This window comes from Polypterus senegalus, chromosome 2 (genome assembly GCF_016835505.1).
Source record: "Polypterus senegalus isolate Bchr_013 chromosome 2, ASM1683550v1, whole genome shotgun sequence".
Taxonomy (NCBI): Eukaryota; Metazoa; Chordata; class Cladistia; order Polypteriformes; family Polypteridae; genus Polypterus; species Polypterus senegalus.
The window spans coordinates 265293947-265311437 of record NC_053155.1 but is presented as its reverse complement, the minus strand read 5'-3'; the positions used below and the strand labels follow the sequence as shown (position 1 = coordinate 265311437).

Below are 17491 nucleotides of genomic sequence, written 5' to 3'. Positions count from 1 at the left end.
CACATGAACACCTTTTTTACGGATTATTTATTTATTGCATTTTTTTGAGCACTATACTATTTTGATTTTTTTTTTTTTACATAAAAGCAATGAGCACTTTGCACCGTCTCCACATTTCAGGCGTTTTGTCCTCATCTGCCATACTCACCTCGGTAATTGTACTGACAGTGTCGGGTTCAAGAGGTTCCCATTGTAGAAGAGGGAGCGAGGACCATCACAGTTGGATGGCTTTATTTTCCAGTACAGCAGCATTTTCTTTCTCAACTAAGCTAAGAACTTTTATCCTTCATAAAAATGGACTGTTATCATCCTTTTTAAAAATGGAGATTACCATCCCAAGGCACTGTTTCCACATTCCAATAACCTTGAAAAAACATGTTAGCCAAAAATGCTAAAATAATAACTGTTTTAATCTATTCTTATCAGATTGCACCCATTTCCATGGCCTTGACACTACAAAACTTTCTTATCATCCCAGAAACCTCAGATACACAATGCTTCTGGCACTGTGTCTGAAGGTGTATTCCCAAAGTACTTGTTACACATTTTGACAATATCCTCAGTTGAGATCAATGTTTTCCCACACTTGCTGGGAACAGGCTGGGCAACACCCACCACTCTCCCTACCTGAGTTGCTGAATGTTTTGCCAAAACTCTTATTAGGCCATCAAGTCATTCTTCATGGTCTCTCCACCCATGCATGAGCATTTGCTTTGGCCAGCATTGTAGTCACCTCCTTTTTAGCCTGCCAGTACCTCTCTGTCAAATAACACTGCATTTTGTCACTAAGCATCATCTATGCCGTTTTTCTTTTCATTATCCTGCTGTGGCATTTGGTGCTATTGCTCGACCGCAAAGCTGTTTTCCTACCCATTGAAAGACATCTGAGATACTGGAAGCCTTGAAATCAATGGATGTAAAGATTCTGTCACCAGATTAGATGAGCCCAGCAAACACTCTACTGTAGAATGCTCAGGTGGGGGAGGGCAACCAGATGGCCTAGGTCTCTAGGACTGTGACTGTGTCCGAATTTGTCTTTGACTTTCACTGTTGTGATTGACTGTGGTCATCCCAAAGGTTTATTTTTTCCCCAGGTATACTACTGACTGGAGTTTTGTTTTCCTTTTCCTTTTCTGGCCATAGTTCAACACGTAATTAATGGACAGACTTTACTCCATTTATGTTAAAAAGTTTCAAATTTTTGAAGTTTCAAGTTTCAAACTTTTTTACCTGTTTGTTTAAACAAATCTGTGTCTTTTTGTGTACTCATTATATAATTACTAATGTGTAAAGTTTGTATCTGAATTTTACCTGAGACCTAGTTAAGAGCACTTTGCCCCAACACCCAGTGAAGAGTGCTGTACAAAAATAAATTGAATTGAATTGAAATTAATTGGACTGAATGGAAATACTTTTCTTCAACTTGATGGCTTCTCTTACTGCAGGTGTTTATCAGTGCTATAACAAGTGCCAACATTTTAGCCACAGCTCCTTGCAGCTGCATCCTATGAACAGGGTTCAATTCAGACTCAACATTCCTGACCTTATCCTAGGTGCAGGGGAAGCTCTTCTGTAGGTAGAACCTGAATTAATTCTGAAAAGAGTTGTTCTCTGCATACCATGACTACCCATCTGGATCTGTCCAGCAGGCACTACATCTACCTGCGCCAGCTCACCACCAAGTGGTGATCAGCTGATACAGTACATCAGCATCTAAGAACACATGGCTTCAGACTGGATGACACAACTACAAAGATGATAATTGATCTTTGGTACAAGGTATACTTATGAGCAATCTTCATACATAGTGTTGGTTATGGACAATCCATGAGTATAATTGAAATTCAATAACAATTCACAACCTGGATTAACATAGGACAGGCCATTTGTTCCAATCATGTTCATCCAGGTAAATCTTTTATTTCCCATGTGACTGGTGACATTTAGGACTACAGATCTAGAACACGGTACTCTTTCAAGCACCAAATTAAACATCTGTAAAAATAATGGAATACTCTGGGTACTTGTTTGCCACATGCACACAGCAAACTGTAAGGATTCCTCTCTGCAACTCGATATCACATTGAGCCAACCCTCTTACCCATCAAAACAAACCTCAACTGTACAACTACAGGTAATTAAAGATAAGTCTGCCATGGAAATGCAAACTATCACCTACCTGTATGGAGAGAGAATATTGAGTGGAGGTGGTTTGTCACTCTGGTTGTACATCTCAATTACTGGATTTGGAATACTGTTCTTTGAAACAACCTGCTGGTCTTGGATTGTTGAGCTCTTGAAAGCCTTTCTCATGTTGATGTCCTGAAGGGAAACTGAATGGAGGAAAGATATCCACTATTAAATCTGTCACTTAAATCCATTTGCACTATATGGCCAAAAGTTTGTGGACACCTGATCATCACACCTATATGAGCTTGTTGGACATCCGATTCCAAACTCCTGCATTAATATGAAGTTGACCAAACTCTACCCACCCATGCCAAATTTGCAACTACAGTGGAAGGGTTTTCCACAAGATTTTGTAGTGTGTCTGTGGGAGTTTGTGCCCAAACAGCACTTGTGAGATCATGCACTGATGTTGGATGTTGCAATTCATCCGACAGGTGTGCGGTAGGGTTGAGGTTAGGGCTCTAGGCAGAAAAAAATTCTTCACCAAACAGTTGCCATAAAGCTGGAAGCACACAATTGTCTAAAATGTCGGAACCAAGGGTCATAGCCCAAACACAGAAAACCAGTCCCATACCATTAGTTCTCCTCCACCAAACTTTACAGTATGCACTATACAGTCTAGTAAGTAGCGTTCTCCCAGAATCCAACAAATTCAGATTCGAAGTAGCGTTCTCCCAGAATCCAACAAATTCAGATTCGTCCATCAGACTGCCAGATAGTGACGCATGGTTTATCACTCCAGACAACATGGTTCCACTGCTCAACAGTCCAATAATGGCATGTTTTACACGACTCTAGCTGATGTTTGGCATAACACATAGTGATCTTATGGTTGTGTGCAACTATTCGACCATTTAAGCCCATTTCATGAAGCTCCTGATGCACAATTCTTGTTCTGATGTTGCTTCTAAAGGCAGTTTGGAACTCTGTTGATAGTGATGCTACAGATGACATACGTTTTTTACATGAGTTTGCATGGTCTACCACTTTGTGGCTGCATTGTTGTTGCTCTTGGATGCTTCCAATTCACAATTAATAAGAAACACAGCTGATTTAGCAGAGCGGAAACATCCATGTACTGATTTGAAATAAAGGTGGCATCCTAAGACAGTGCCATGTTTAAAGTTATTGAGCTCTTCAATATGAACCATTTTACTGCCAATGCTTGCCAATGGAGATTGCATGACTATGTGCTTGATTTTATGCACCTGTAAACAATGGGTGTGGCTAAAACTCATGAACTCAGTTATTTCAGGGACATCCACATACCTTTGGTCATATAGCGTAGCACATCCTATTTTTTTTTTATTCAGAGGTACAGTGATAGAAATCAATTAATCTTGTGAAGATATTTCTAGTGTCACATGAGCCTTATTAAAAATCATATAGTATTTATAATATGTAGTTTAATAATAATGCATTTTTATGTGACAAAAATGCTACAAAATCAACATGATGCAAAATGTAACATGTAAAGGCATGACTTAAAATAGGTTCATTAGGACTGTTTCTATTTTGGGTTAAGTAATGTTTGCATAATTCAACAAATGAAGCTGCTGGCAAGCTAATCACAGGTATTCAAGTGGTCATACCAGCGTATACCATGCAATTATGCTAAATGGGTGGGAATATGTATCTGCATTTTATTGACAACAAATATTGATTGTGTTGCTCTATAAGCTGTATGCTAAACACTCAGTGACTGAATTGAATGGCCATTACAAAAATATGCAATTATCAGTTAACATGAAGAGCATTCTGAGTTGCTTATTTATAGTTTTTGAAAAACAGCTTTTCGAGTGAGAAATTCCATTTTAGAGTGATAGGTCCTGAAAAGTGTGAAACTGGTTGGCCCCATATATTTTACTTCATTTTAATTAAAACATCATTCCGATTCATCAGGAAGGAGAGATGCCACCATGCCAAAAGCTCAACAGAATGTTAGGAATAACTAACACATGTACAAAATCAAAGGTCTGACAAGAGAAAAGGTTCAACACTGAATATGAAGTTGAACAGTCTTTGTATTTAAGTCTCATTTTCAACACTCACCTTCCTCAACTGTCGAATCGAGCTGTGTGACTTTTACAGCAAGTCGATCGATTCTGTCCTGCAGTGAATTGGCTCTTAAATAGAAATTATTGGCCTCATTGAACAATTCTCCAAAAATATCTTCTGCATGTTTGCCTGGAATAACAAGATGTTATAAATGTCATCATTTCAGTTTATATTTGTCAAAAGGCAAAATACTCAAGAGGTTGACTTTCCCAAACACAAAAACAACTCTCAATTTCAATAGCCTACAGTATATTGGATACTGAGTTACTAAAGGGCAAAGCTCATGCATACACCCTCACTTGATCATACACAGCCAACCACTAATCAAACTAAAACACAGATCTTTGGAATGTGTGAGGAAACAGTGTGATGCCCAGGATACCTCCTGCTGGTATTACCATCCTTGAAGCTTGGACATCGATAGTCATGACCAAGGATGGACTGGACAATGAAGACACAAATCACAGCAAGACACGGTGCAAAATATACTTTGTGCTTTTATTTCCAAGTAATTATTGTCCAAAGCAAAGCACAGTGCAGATTCAATAAAAAATAAATATTTCAGATTAAAAACATGCCTTTGCGGAGGTTAAAATCAAATAAATAAATAATCCGGCTGATTAAAATTAAATTAAAATCACTACCAGAACCTGACCATAAAAACCATCAAGAGCAGTGTTACATCCATTCCAAACTGACGTCTCCTCTGCCCTCCCTCTGTGATTAGCAGCAGCAACCATGCCCCATGAGTGCTGTCCACTTGCTGGTCCACTTGGACTGCTCTGCCATGATACCATGCACCTACGCCCACCCCATGACCAAGCACAATTTTTTTTTTTTAAACTGAGGTCTTTAATGTGTTTTACCACATACAGTGGAACCTCGGTTCACGAACGACTCTGAACATGTACAAATCGGGCTACAAACAGAAAGTTTGCCAAACTTTTGCATCTGTTCACAACCACACACTTGGGTGACAAACAAACCAGTTTCCCTTCCAATTCGTAAGCACAAATTATTTCCGCATGTGTTCTGTCTCTCCCTGTGCATTTGCTGTGAATTCTTTGTGCTCTATTTCGTTTCCCTTCTAGTTCGTACGCGCCGATGATTTCCGCACATGTTCAGTCTCTCCCTGTACTGTACATTGTTCTTAGTGCATCACGCAGAGGGACTCTCCCTCAAAACTGTAACCTCCTCTCAACCCAGCTTCCGCCTGTGGTACAGTGGGTCCACAGCTCCCGTCAAAAAGGCCAGTTTTAATAAATAATCACCGCACTAGCGGCTTAGCGAGGGGGCGTGGGGGTGTGTGGCCGAAGCAGTTCCTGAGGAGTTCATGATGTGGGCATTTCTCACCTAAGTGCACAGGTGAGAAGCGGTCCGCATCTGTAATTGTTCCCAGGAGCTGCTGACTGTCACGACTACCGCGTCCTTTTCATAAATAGAAGCGCGAGTCGGCTAAAGGGAAAAAGAAGAGAACGGGAAAGAATGGAAGGATGCAGAAGAAGGCATGGAAGCAGGAGGAGAAAGCCTGTGCAGAGAGAGAGAGAGAGAGAGAGAGAGAGAGAGAGAGATAGTGAGCGCAGACTTGCGTGCAGCTGAGCAGGGAGCCTGGCTTTGTCTCAGTGTTATTCAATGTTTTTACATTTAGTTTACTATTATACCATGCATTCTATGGTATAATTAACTATTTTTGTGCTTAAAAATTTTTAAAGAAAATATATTTACAAACAGTTAGTACAGTCTGGAACGGATTCATTGTATGTACATACAATCCTATGGGGGAAATTACTTCAGACCAAACGGGTTACGATCAGAGTTTTGGAACGAATTACAGTCATGACCTGAGGTTCCACTGTACTGCAATACCTGGAGACTTGGGAAGAATGGTTAAACTCCACACATACTGTGACTAGACTGTGAATTGAACCCTGGATTCTAGATCTGACTTATGTCTAACATTTGAATAAATTCATTGAAAAATGTTCTGAGAAAAGGAACAGCATACTGGACATTTTCTGATTAAACTACTGAGATGGTGAAAGGTGTTTCTGAAGATGTCACATAACATTCCCACATCCACTTAATTAATTTCAGTGTATCCTGAGCAACACTGGGAGCAAAGCACAGACCAGACCAGAATAGGGCACAGGTACCATTCATTCACACAATCTCACTCACGTGGCCCAATTTAGAATTTTCAATAAAGCCAAAATGCATATCTTTGGAAAAATAGAAAACGCGAAGAAAAAATCCAAAAAGAGAACAGTAAAACATGCAAACACCACACAGGTGGCAACTGTATGCAGACTCAAACCAAGGATGCTAGTTCTGTGAGGCAGTAACCTAAGTACTGCATCCCCATGCTACCTTCTGAAAATGTATAACAAGTTAAAAAGAGGGGCTGTCAAAACATAAGGTTGAAGGTAGCAAACTGAAAAGAATCAGAGACCAGTGCTCACCACTTTAGAAAAAAAGACAAGATTAATTAAGTGTAGAATGGTGCATCACCTTAGAAACTAACCGTTTACCAAAATGTTTTAATTGTTTTTAAATCACAAACAAATACATGGTGATCTGGGAAAGACCTGATATTTCTAAATCTTATGGTTAGAAGATATAATAAAACAATCCATTTTATCTCACTGTTAAATGTTGCTTTTTTAATCAAGAGAATTTTAAGAAGCTGTTTCATATCCCATCTTTACTTGTCTCTTGACTCTGCTTCCTTTTAAGTACATCTGATTTGTTTTGCAAAGCATAAACAGCACAATTTTCTCAGTCTTAGGTTTAATTAGCCTGAAAGTAATGCTTTATTATGGATGCATCTTATATCTGTGCTCTTTGGCTGTGGAATAGAATGTCAGAAACTGTCTATATACTCTGAACATAGTAACACAGCAAACAGAAATTTCAATATTAATGAAACCTAAGTTATTAATTAACCATGATGCTATGCAGTACAGCCTGCCTAATAAAGGCATCACAAATGGACACGGCAGCTTAATGCTCCTTGTAAGCTTAAGTAGTTCTACTGTAGACTATTGTGTTAATTGTTATTGCATGTTTAATTGGGCTGCTCTGTGGATTATCCTCTCAAGCTATTAAAAGAAACTTGCTCTACGTCATGATGTGTCCACTATGGGCAACATTTCTCTCTCGGTTGTTCCAGATACATTTTCTTAATAACCCTGCTGTACGTCAGGCTTTGCTAGAGAGACATGCCAATCGTTATGCCATGTGAAAACTTAAATTGGATGTAAAGGCTGTGCCCACTGTTCACTTGGCATGCTGTAGGCATCTGTGAGGTTATATAATGGTTGACAACATACTGTAAATGCTCTTTTAATTTTTTATATACAGTATCTTCAATCCATACCTTTGATTGTTCATACTAGTGGTGCCTAGCATCACAAAACAAGACTGTTTAAATCTCCAAATTCAGACTTCAAAGCAGAGGCTCTCAATCTTAGTCCAGGGGGGCTGCTAGTTTTTCATACTTACATCCTAATGCAACATATTTTTTGGGGTTTCGTTTCGATTAACTCAGTTCTAAAAATTCAGAGCTCTGCTTTTATATTTTTCCCAGTTGCCAAATATCAATAAGACACAGATGACAAAGGAACTAATAGCTCCCTCAAGTTAACTTTTTTATATAAACTGTTTAATTACAATGGTGGGAGAGAAATGAGTCAGTAAATACGTAAAGGACTGAGAATGACTAATTTGCTTTAATTCCACAACACATGTAGATCTCATCCTAAGGAAGACATGGTGGTTAGTGCCAGAGTCTACAGTTCTGAGTCCTGTGCCTAGACGTTATCCATGAGAAGTTGGCATATTTTCCCTGTATCTGTGCAGTTTCCTTACACATCCCGTTAATTCTGCATTAAAGGATATGTTCAGTATTTTTCAAGTCAAAGTTTTTTGTTCACAATCATTACTTAAGTACATGACATGAGTGATGACACCACTGGTGCACCTTTTGAATGACATACAGTCACAATTGTTTGAAGGCAGATGCACACTCAAATAAGATGCATATCACACTGACAGCTTCTGTGTTTCAGCTAGGGTTTGTGAACTAGCTGGTGTTCAAATTCAAATTTTTGCTTAATCTTTCATGCTTTTGTTTATGATAATATTGATATTTCTGTTAATTATTTACAATATTCTGTTGTTTTTTATTGGTGTATTATTTAATTTATTTACTGGTGCTGGACAAGTTACTACATTAATACTGTTTGCTCACATGAATGTGACAAGTTGTTCTTTGTAGACAACTTTACACTCAAAGGTTACCATGCTCATTTTGCAAAATGAGAATAACATGAGCCAAACAAAGGCCACTTCTGCTGCTTGCTTTACATCAAATGGTCCCTATTTTTTTTTTCTAATAGTCTGACCGGCTCTAGCAACATCATTTTTTTGACTAGGGCTCATATTCATATTCTGCTTTAAGTCAAATGACAAAGTTCTGCATTATTGCCTACATACAACCAATGTCAACAATTTCACTAGGTGTATCATGCAATGCACAGCCAAGTAGCAAACAGCTTTTGATATAAATTAGTAGGGGCTTTGCCCCCTGCTTGCTTCATTCGACCACCCCCTCCCCCGCGCCCCCTGGGCACGCTACACGCCAGCCACTTCACGTCTCTGCCACTCATGTTGTGTTGGGACTGAACATACGCTAAGTAGATGCTGTTGGATTAGCTGCTGGCTTGCTGCATGTTCTGCTTGTCACGCTGTGTGTCGATCATTTAAAAGCCTGTACAGCAGCTGTCCTTTGTCTCACTGCCTTGTCTCGCGGGGCGTTAAAGTGTCTCTCGTGGGATGTTTAAGTGTCTCCGAGAAAATCACATATCGTTTCCTTCCAAGCCTTCCAAGATTTTTTTTTTATAACAGAGAGATAATATACAGCCACCTGGAAAAGTATTGCTATGTACTGCTATCATTCAGACAGATGACTCAGGTGTCTATCCAATATACTACTTAGGAGATAACTGTTTTTCTATAACAATTTTGCTTAACAATTATAGAAAACATATTTCAGTGCTCAATATGCTCTGAAATGGCCATTCTGAGTTGCCCTTAGACAGGTGGTTCACATGCAGCTTTTACATCACCAGGGGCCTCATGTATAAACGGTGCATACACACAAAAATGTTGCGTAAGAACGTTTCCACGTTCAAATCGAGATGTATAAAACCTAAACTTGGTGTAAAGCCACGCACATTTCCATATCCTGTCATACGCAAGTTGTCTGTTTGGTTTTGCAGACTGGCGGCACCCAGCATCAAAGTAGTGCTACTGTCCCTGTTTGGTTATTCTTTCTTTTTTAGATTAACACCCCTGACATGGCTTTATAAATACACTGAAATTAACCGCATATTGTTTATTAGTTTAATACATCTGATTGTAATTAACCTGTAACAATATAATGGTCCACAGAATGGTCAAACTATTCCGAATACCATAACTGCTTTAACGTTGTTACTCTCACTGCACCTCGGATCCCACATCAGGTGATCATCTTTTTCCATATTACTCTCATTGCACCACTCAAAGTATTTATATCACTGTATCTGAGTGTGAATCACAGCTGTACAGCAGCTGATCGGAAAGAGAATTATCAGTATACAGCATCAAGCACACGCCGCCTCAGCCATGCTGTCTATTGAACTGCATTCATAGGGCAAACGCTTCAGAGCCTTTCCTGTACGGACCTCGCAGTTCAGAAACAGTTTCATCCCAAGAACTCTAAACGCACTCAATCAGTCCATCAAGTGCTCCTTGTAGAACTGTTTGTACTTATTAGTACAATCACCTCACTGTAACCTTGCACTACAATTATAATATTGCACAACCTGAGCCACTTCATAAAGCATGTACTTACATATGATGACGATATCATTTTTAGGATGAAATGCACCAAAATATGTTTATTATATTATACAGATAAAACTTTTACTTTAACTACACGGTGCCGCATCACTAGTGAGCCGCTGGCGCTCCGTTCACAGATTGTTCCGGCCTCGCACTGTATTCTTGATGGTGCTGACGCGACACAGGAAGAATAGATGGATGGAATAATTAAACACGTACTACGAAGATACTTCGATGTTCCAAAAAAGTTTTGAAGAATCTGCGTTCTAAGCTTACAGATAGCCTAATGTCTATTACAGAGCTGATTGTGTGGTGATTGGGTAATTTGGAGAAAGAAAAGTAAGGACAGGAATATGAAGTTAGTACGTTTGAAAGAGACAGTACTGCTACAATAAAGTATTTTATCGAAGGTAGCACACAGCGCAGCAAGCATCTTACGTGAGACATGAACAATCACTGCACCACCGTGTTCCCATGTTTAATAACAAACTTTAACTCCTATCATTATGGAAATTATATCACGTATACATCTCAGTATTTTAATTATTCAGAGAGCTGTAATATCACGAATGTAATGGATTCTGTGTCCTGTCGGAGGAAGAGAAAGCCCGGAAGCACGTAGTGATTCACACACATAGAGCACATAGAAGATCAAATACAAAACAAAAGACAATAAGCAGATATATGTGCACATATTGTTATGATATTACTAAAAAGGTTTTGTCAAAACTATCAAAACCCAACCAAAAACAAAACCAACAATATATTTAAATTTATATAATTAACAGTTATTCACAATAACAAAATACAATTAACAATGAGCCGTCTCCAGAAAAGAAAAATATTAACAATGACAAAGGAAAGGAAAAAACCAATACATCTAAGCAAATCAAAAGTAGAGCAAAAAATTAAAGTTTAATGAACCAAGATAAAATATTAAATGTAAAGAAAACTGTATCTAATAAAGCCCAAATAAAATGTCAAAAATTGTAATCCTCTTACATAAAAAGGTTTAAATAGCAAAGACAACCATTCACAATACTTTTTGTGACAAAACTTTGGAGAAGCGATTAAGTAAACTGCCACCATATTATACCTAATGATATGACTTATTAGAGGCTGTTAACTAGTCAAGTCAAGTTCAAGGAACTTAGCTGATTTTCTTTTTCCTCCCCCAACTTTTGAACTGTTTACTGAGTTAAGGATTTTGGAATTATGGACTTTACACTTTAACCTTAATTTGTGCCAGTGCTAAAAATGTTCATATAATATCAGCCATCCAGTTCTGTAACTACGCTGATATTTCCCTTCTAAAATAAAGGCCAGGCTATATTATTACTGAGATCTGTGTATTTGATTTTTGATCAAAAGCCTTTTTGGGTGGCAAAAATGCCTAGTACTTCTGTGGGTTTTGTGTAGGAAACCAAGTGAGCTTCATTTCTATACCCGTGCAAGTACCAAGTACACTCCTCTGCATTGGCTGTCCTCAGTTCTGACTGGATGGGTTAACTTAATGTGGGTAATGTAGTATTTTTTTCAGATATTGGAATCAAGTTATGTTATGTTTTTATGCGTAATTATTTTAGAGGTCTCACTGAGATTGCATTGTGATTACAACAATATAGTTTTTATGTCCACATCAATGGCAAAAAATCCTAAATAAAAACAATAATATTTCATAAGACAATAAAATGTCTTATTTATTTATATAGCACCTTTCCCACGCTCAAGGTGTAAACACAATGTAAAACAAGAATTTTTTGGCCCCCTTGCCCCCTTTTTTTGTTTTGTTAAATGCTATTTTCAAAACACCTGCTTAAAAAATGGCAGACTGAAAAATGGATTATTTTTTTCATTAGATATTTTCACATGGGACAGGAGATTCGAACATACACATATGTACACGTTCCTTTTTCTTTCTGAACACATCTGGCTTATACGTACACATTCCTTTTTCCTTCTGAACACATCTGGCTTATGTGTCAACAGGTAAATAATGTGCATCTGCACAGAAATGTTATTTCCAAACTGTAAAAAATAAAAAGGTTAGAAAAGGTAATGCTTTGGATATCAAGCCTTCACCAGGTGTGTGTCTGAAATGGAGGAAGTCATACACTTGTGAAAGGAGTTTGGAAGTGGGTCAACAAATCCAGGTCAGATGAAAGGGTTTAAGGCAGGGGTGATGCTATGAATGGTACCTTCTGTAAATTTTTTGTACTTCTCCTTCCCAGGATAAAATTCATTTTGACTTCTTTCTGGGGGATTTCAAATGCAAGGAATTAGATGATGTACTTTAAAATTATCCATTTATAATTATTTTGTTTTGCCCATGGGCACCAGAACTATGTGATGGGTGACATCATTAGTGCAACCATATAAGGATCACTCCTGGATTGATTTAAATAGCAATTTTACAATCCTTATGTTTTGTGCCTCCTGGCAAATGAAACTACCTCTGAACTTTTGACTTTGATTTTGGGTTAGTGATTTGGCTTTGCCAACTTACCTTTTGACTTTCAGTTCTAACCCATACCTGTATTTTTAACAATGGCTTTTTCTCCTGATCATCACTCTTAGATTCTTTAGTAACTATCTTTTCAGTTAGTACAGGTGGTTGCAAAAGACAACCATCAGAAAAGATAAAAAAGGAGATTAAAAGTTAAAGAGAAGTTTGTGCAGTGTCTGGTAATACAGAATAGGTCAGGAACTAAGCATTTGTTGCTGCTGTTGTAGTGGTGGTTGAATATTGCTCCTAGTTTGTGCTCTTAGTACTGCTCTCAGTTTTGTGTCTGCCTCAGCTTCAAAGTGAGTGCTGATGACAACCTATTCAGGTTAGATCAAGGTGCTTAGTTTTCTCTTTCTGCTTAGTGTGGGTAATTAGCTTTTAAGGGGAGCTAGTTGGCAGTTGAGTGATTCAGCTATTTAAGCGGCTGTTGAGAACATCTATTAAAATCCATGTTCGTCAAGAGGATTTCTTAGTCCTTTTTTGTCAGGTAAGTCGATACCCTTTTGATGCAAGTAGTTTTCAGTTGTCTAATGATCTTTCAAGTGAACCAATGATAGTCAATATTAAGCTTATCTGCAGTTCTCACTTTTCACTGACATTTTCTCCAACTTTCTTCCTCCCTTACATTCCCTTCTCCTGCTAATTCTTCCCAATACCATGTCAGCCTCTTTTGCCAACAGGTTTCTATTTCTTCTAACCAAATCTCTCTTCCTCTTTTCTCCAGGTCTTTGATTTCTGGAGGACTGTGTAACTGTTGCTCTGCTTGAAACAAGAATGATTTCATAAACGCCTCTCATCTTTCTCTTAACGTCCTAGCTCTAACAGAAAATTGGATCACTTCATGCAACTCTGTAACTCCTGCTGCACTTTCCTCCTCTTATAGGTTTTGTCACGCTACATGTGCATCTGGATGAGGTGGTGGCATTGGTCTTTTCTTGTCTACTAAATGGATATTTACTGTTCTGTTCCTGATCATCTTGGCACATACTACTTATTAACTTCTGAATATCATGCTGTAAACATAACCCTTAACTTACCACTAATCATGATTTATTATCTTCCAGGTCCACATTTTTCTGGATGAACTTGACTTGTTTTTCCCTTCTGTATCTCTGTGGTCCTGATACCTAATGGCAGCCAAGGTGCCTTTGATGATGATGCGGGACGCAACTCCACCTCACTCGGCGACCGAGCTGCAGGCTATGGTCGTATATATGGTCGAGAGTAGGTTCCAGTTATGATCGTTACGCGTAGAATTTCAAAATGAAACCTGCCTAACTTTTGTAAGTAAACTGTAAGGAATGCGCCTGCCAAATTTCAGCCTTCCACCTACACGGGAAGTTGAAGAATTAGTGATGAGTCAGTCAGTCAGTGAGGGCTTGGCCTTTTATTAGTATAGACTAGCAAAATACCCGCGCTTCGCAGCGGAGAAGTACTGTGTTAAAGAAGTTATGAAAAAGAAAAGGAAACATTTTAAAAATAATGTAACATGATTGTCAATGTAATTGTTTTGTCACTGTTATGAGTGTTGCTGTCATATATATATATATATATATATATATATATATATATACACACATACACACACACAGACAAACATATATATATATATACATATATACATATCAACATATACACATATCTACACATGCACATATCTATGTATATATATCTATGTATATATATATATATATATATATACATATACAGATCTACATATATACACTGTCACGCACGTGCAAGTAGGAGACCGCGGACGGATCTTAACACACCTGGGTAGACATTTGCCGGCAAGGAATGGCGGGGTACTAACTTTCTCCCTCTGCTTTATTACAGAAAAAAAGACACTCCGCCACCATAAGCTGGGTTTGCCTGCAGTTCGTTACTTCTGCCCTTCCTCCTCCATTTTCCCTGACGTCATCGATCCCATCTTCCCTCACGGTTCCTTCCCAGCATTCCTCCACTTCCGGCTCCTCCTTCATAAAATGGCTGCCGACGCCATGAATGAACGTCGTTCATATGTGAACTTTTTGTTTAAGTATTTTGACCCTTTCTTTATTTTATACTGTGGAGAATTTGACAGTATACGGGGCCGGAAACCCCAAACCTTTATGTTGTGTCCTGATTCGTCTTTTACAGTGGCGTAGTCAGCAGGATAGAAGATCCAAAAATATGACTGAAGGACAGGACCTCAATACAGTGCTGCAAGGGATGAATACACAGATACTGTCCCTGCAGCAAGCCGCTACCACCCGGAATTGGAGGCAACGAAGGCCAGGTTGGCAGAAGCCCAGAGGGTAAGGCCCGACCCGCCTAGACCGGCGCCTCTGCCTTTGGTACCCATGACTGGCGTGGACGACGCCGAGTCATATTTGGGCATTTTCAAATAGACGGCCACCCGAACGAGTGGCAGCGGTCCAGTGGGCATCCATTCTGGCGCCCTACCTGAAGGGGCAGCGCAGGGGCTTATTATGATCTCCCCGAGGAGGAGGCCGCGAACTACGACCTTCTAAAACCGGAGATCCTGGCACGCTACGGCATCACGCTGGGCCAGCAGTCAGCAGTGTGGCGGAACTTGCAGTATGACCCAGAGAAACCAGCCAGAGCACAGGCCTTTGAATTCTGGGGCAAAATGGGCGGTGGCTACGGCCTGAGGGACCCCAGGCCCGGAAGGTCAGTAGAGCAGGTGGCCTGTGAGGGCTTGGTCAACGCAATGCCCAGTTCCCTCGCCCAGCAGGTCCGGCGGCATCCTTACAAGGACATGCCAGGACTCCTGGAAGTCGTCGGCGTCAACTCGCGGTCCTGTCAGAAAGGCCAGCTCGTGGGAACCGACAGGGACGGGCGGCCACCCCTGAGCCCCTCGACGCTGCAGAAACGCCACAAAGACCCAAAGAGAAGCCGGCCTCTCCGCATAAACCCTCAAAAGTGTTTTTTTGGCTTAAAGGAGGCCAAGTATTTAGGCTACCTGGTGGGACGGGGATAGGTGAGACCACAGTGTTCAAAAATCAATGACATCTTGGAATGGCCCGTCCGAATACCAAGAGACAGGTGCAGGCTTTCTTGGGGTTGGCGGGTATTACCGCCGTTCGTACCCCATTTCTCCAAAAGGGCAGCACCCTTGACCAATTTAACAAAGAAAGGCGCTCCCTTATATGTGGTATGGAACGACAGGGCAGAACACGCATTCAGTGATCTAAAGAAGGCCCTAACGCCGGCACCTGTATTAAGGACACCCAATTTTGGGCTCCTTTTATTCTCCAGACCGACGCTTCGGACACAGGCCTGGGCGCCGTGTTGAGCCAAAGCGTCGATGGTGTCGAACACCCCGTGATGTACTTAAGCCGGAAACTGCTGGACCGAGAGACCCGGTATGCGGCAGTGGAGAGGGAGGCCTTGGCCATTAAGTGAGCGGTGACCCATCTCCGTTACTACCTGTTGGGTCGCGAATTCACTCTGGTGACTGATCACGCTGCACTTCAGTGGATGTCCCTACATAAAAAGTCGAATCCGCGGGTCACCAGGTGGTTTCTGGATTTACAGCCGTATAAGTTCACCGTCACTTATCGTCGAGGCACCCTTCAGGCCAATGCCGATGCCCTGTCTCGTATCCACACCTCTCGGTTAGGTCCACCCAACTTGACGGTTTTGTGCTAAGGGGTCGTGTCACGCGCGAGCAGTAGGAGACCACGGACGGATCTTAACACACCTGGGAAGACATTTGCCGGCAGGGAATAGTGGGTACTAACTTTCTCCTCGCTTTCTTACAGAAAAAAGACGCTCCGCCACCATAAGCCGGGTTTGCCCGCAGTACGTTACTTCCGCCCTTCCTCCTCCATTTTCCTGACGTCATCGATCCCATCTTCCCCCACGGTTCCTTCCCAGCATTCCTACACTTCCGGCTCCTCCTTCATGAAATGGCCGCCCGGCGCCATGAATGAACGTCGTGCATATGTGAACTTTTGTTCATGTATTTTGACCCTTTCTTTATTTTATACTGTGGAGAATTTGACAGTATACGGGGCCGGAAACCCCAAACCTTTATGTTGTGTCCTGATTCGTCTTTTACAATACATATATACACATATCAACATACATATACTGTACATACAAAACACACACACACACATATATATATATATATATATATATATATATATATATATATATACACAGACACATATATATACATATATATACAGATCTACATATATATATATACTGGATATAGCAAAATCCCCGCACTTCGCAGCGACGAAGAACTGGTTTTAAATTTTTATTAAGAAGAAAAGAAAACCTTTTTAAACTGAGGGAAAATATACCAATAACTATTTGTTAAGGATCTCTTTGTATACCACGTTGTCAGTTCAGCACTCCGGCTGTAGTATGACCAAGCTGTGCACTGAGATTACTTTTGAGAATGCAACGTATAGTTGTCCAGGAGAAAAGCAATGTTGCCTCAAATCAATGGCAACCTTTTGTAGGGTCTGTCCCTGAGACTTATTAATTGTCATCGCGCAACAAAGCCTTACTGGAAATTTGAGGCATTTGAATTGAAATGGGAGATCAGAGGGTATAACGGTGATGCAAGGAATACATTCAGAGTGTGGCGCTCTGCTGTTTTTTTGTGTAGCTGCCTTCACACAGCTTCTCCGCTGCTTTATAAACGAACGCCATATAATGCCGTCGTTTCTCCTTGCTTCGCGGTTCTGTACTGTTTTATTGTTCGTTTATTACGATTGTTATAGTTATTGTGTAGCTATTCGAGATTTACTTTACCATTTCCTTTATTTAATCCGCGGCTTGTACGCTATTTTTTGTTCGTTTATTACGATTATAGATATTTATTGATTC

General features: G+C 40.0%; 1 protein-coding gene across 1 annotated transcript in view; it reads right to left on the bottom strand.

Moving 5' to 3' along the window:
- wasf3b (WASP family member 3b) overlaps window positions 1-17491 on the bottom strand; it is a 151083-nt gene that overhangs the window by 34772 nt on the left and 98820 nt on the right. Inside the window, exons 3-4 of the mRNA XM_039745485.1 lie at window positions 4243-4377; window positions 2180-2333 (exon numbers count right to left, since the gene is read on the bottom strand). Coding sequence (XP_039601419.1) covers window positions 2180-2333; window positions 4243-4377 — 289 coding nt within the window. The remainder of the gene's footprint in view (window positions 1-2179; window positions 2334-4242; window positions 4378-17491) is intronic.